Genomic DNA, 2,590 nt, shown 5'->3' with positions numbered 1-2,590 from the left:
AAGTGGTCACGAGTGTTAGTCTAATAGGCCATTGTAGTTTATAGATTTATTGCACCAGCATAGCAAGGTCATTTCCTTTAACAACTGGCAGAAAGAGAAAGCAACTGAAGAAAGCAATCTTTAGTTTGGAGAGAAGTCACCAGGTTAGTGATCACTCTAAAGTATACAGTTATGCAGTCATCTTTTTATCTATCTTTCTCTCTTACTCAGATTTCAGAGCCTTCTGTGGTCAAGAAAATATTTTGTGGATAGTATGAAGGTCTATGGCTCGAGCTACATCTACATGCCTGCGTTTTCCATGAGGCCTGGCACAGACCCATCACTGCGGGCATATTACACACTGGCAGATTCCTCCTCCAACCTCACCATGCTTTTTGCCAACCCTGAATTCCTACGCACAGTGGGTAAATTTTGGAAATCCCATGGTGTGCATGCCAGGCGCCTATCCACAGGGCTCTTCCTGGTGAGCTTAGCCCTAGGACTGTGTGAGGAAGTCACAACCTACGGCTTCTGGCCGTTTTCTGTCGACCTGGATCAGCGACCGGTCAGCCACCATTACTACGACAACATCCTGCCCTATAAATGGTTCCATGCCATGCCTGAGGAGTTTGTCCAGCTTTGGCATCTGCACAAAAGCGGCACGCTTCGTGTGAGGGTGGGACGTTGCGCCCCTCAGGAAGGAGGAAGTTAGAGCACCTTGAAAAGTGAAGCGATTGTACACAGCTCCATCTGTCTCCCTACGCATTCCTGCTGTAAACCCCCAATCCCCACCCCCACCCTAGCCCAGCTGATCCCTAATTACTATGAGAATGTCCTCCACCCATATGAGCCACACTAGGGAAAAAGGAACACAGTGACACATGCAGGCACGCACTCACACAGCATAACATATTTACACATTCCTGAAACTAGCCATATCTACCTGTGTTTCTGAAATTGTGTATGTGTGCATGGTTGAGTGTCTGTATGGAAAGCATCATCTGGGACTAATACATGTGAAAGTATGGGAGTGGATGATTGGGGGATGGATTTTGTGCACTGACTGTGTGTAACTGACAGAAGGGGCAGCTGGAGCACATTCCCCTCTGGGACTTTGTTAATCAAGAATAAAAGAAGTGGAGGGCGGAAAGGGGGACAAATAAGACTAAAAGACTAGAGATAATGGTAGTTCCTAGTAACTTGAATAGAAGCTAAATTTAATAGAGGAAGGGAAAAAAGGTAAACTTTGAAGTTGAGTCATTAAAAGCCATCGGCCAAGATTTTAAATAGTCTAAAAATTTTACGTTTGAACCTGGACCTCTCTTCCACTGAAGATTACCAAATTCAGTTTCCGTCTTAGCTTCACTTGCTGTCATCTGCATTTTATCCTCGTCAAGCTACATCTTTTAGCTTGTTGCTGCTAAGGATGTAAGCTTTATCTAATAACGAAAACTCAATTGAGTGCTGAGGTGAATAAGATGACTCTTGATACATATTCATACTTCAGAGTACGCTGGATTAAAATAGGTGCTCTGCTGTTTATGTCCCTGTTGCCAGGATAGATCATGGTATCATTAGCTTGATCAAGGAGGGCTTTTTTTTCCACCACTCACATACATGCCTAACTCAGGGTGAACATGCTCCGAGTTGACTGAACTAAGTGTTATCATCCTTTCTAGAGCCAAGAACGGAGTTTCCCATCTTTTATTTAATCAGTTAGACTCAGTGTTTGATGAATCTGTCTTCTAGAACAGGACCAAGGGGAACATGGGAAAAAACTAGAAGTCTCACACACACATATACAATAGGGGTGCAACGATACTCATATCGATATTGAACCGTTCGATACAGTGCTTTTGGTTCAGTACGCATATGTATCGAACAATACATCCATCCATCCATTCGCTTCCACTTATCGTTTTCAGGATCCTATCCCAGCTGTCATAGGGCGAGACAGGTCGCCAGTCTGTCGCAGGGCTAACACATAGGGACAGACAACCATTCACACTCACATTCACTCGCACATTCACACCTAGTGGCAATTTGGATTATCCAATTAACCTATCCTCACAAGCTGCATGTCTTTGGATGGTGGGAGGAAGCCGGAGTACCCGGAGAGAACCCACGCAAACACGGGGAGAACATGCAAACTCCACACAGAAAGACCCCGGCCTGATGGTGGAATTGATCTCAGGACCTTCTTGCTGTGCGGCAACAGTGCTAACCACCGTGCCACCGATGCTGTCTGTGTTGAGCGCTCAGTGGATCTGCGTTCGACATCATCCTAGTGCAAAGACAAGTGGAAGCAAACAAAAACAACAAGCACGCATGCTACAAACTTTACCTGAGTCATTTAGACAGCTGTTAGCATGTGATTCTCCTTATGGGGACCTGATATGTTTAATATGCTGCTGAGAATATAGCCCAGAAGAAGCATATAGTATAGCTTTTATTTTGGAAAGAGCCATTTCTCTGTAATAAACTCTCTTTTCTAAAGATGAGTGATTTCGCGATCAGATAGTTTTTTTTATTATTATTATTTTGCTGTTTCAGCAACATTAAAGTTAAAAACTGTACTTTTGAATTAAAATATATATTTATAATTTTAATA

The 2,590-nt window shown here is 43.5% G+C and overlaps 1 protein-coding gene across 1 annotated transcript in view; it reads left to right on the top strand.

Annotated features, from left to right (window-relative positions):
* Window positions 1-1,800, top strand: part of st8sia1 (ST8 alpha-N-acetyl-neuraminide alpha-2,8-sialyltransferase 1) — a 14,029-nt gene extending 12,229 nt beyond the window's left edge. The window contains exon 5 of the mRNA XM_005733448.1: window positions 211-1,800. Within this exon, the coding sequence (XP_005733505.1) occupies window positions 211-691 (481 nt within the window). The 3' untranslated portion in view covers window positions 692-1,800. The remainder of the gene's footprint in view (window positions 1-210) is intronic.
* The last annotated feature ends 790 nt before the right edge of the window (window positions 1,801-2,590 follow it).

Source organism: Pundamilia nyererei, unplaced genomic scaffold, assembly GCF_000239375.1.
Source record: "Pundamilia nyererei isolate P.nyererei 1_Seehausen unplaced genomic scaffold, PunNye1.0 scaffold00052, whole genome shotgun sequence".
Classification (NCBI taxonomy): domain Eukaryota; kingdom Metazoa; phylum Chordata; class Actinopteri; order Cichliformes; family Cichlidae; genus Pundamilia; species Pundamilia nyererei.
This window is presented reverse-complemented; position numbering and strand designations above follow the sequence as displayed.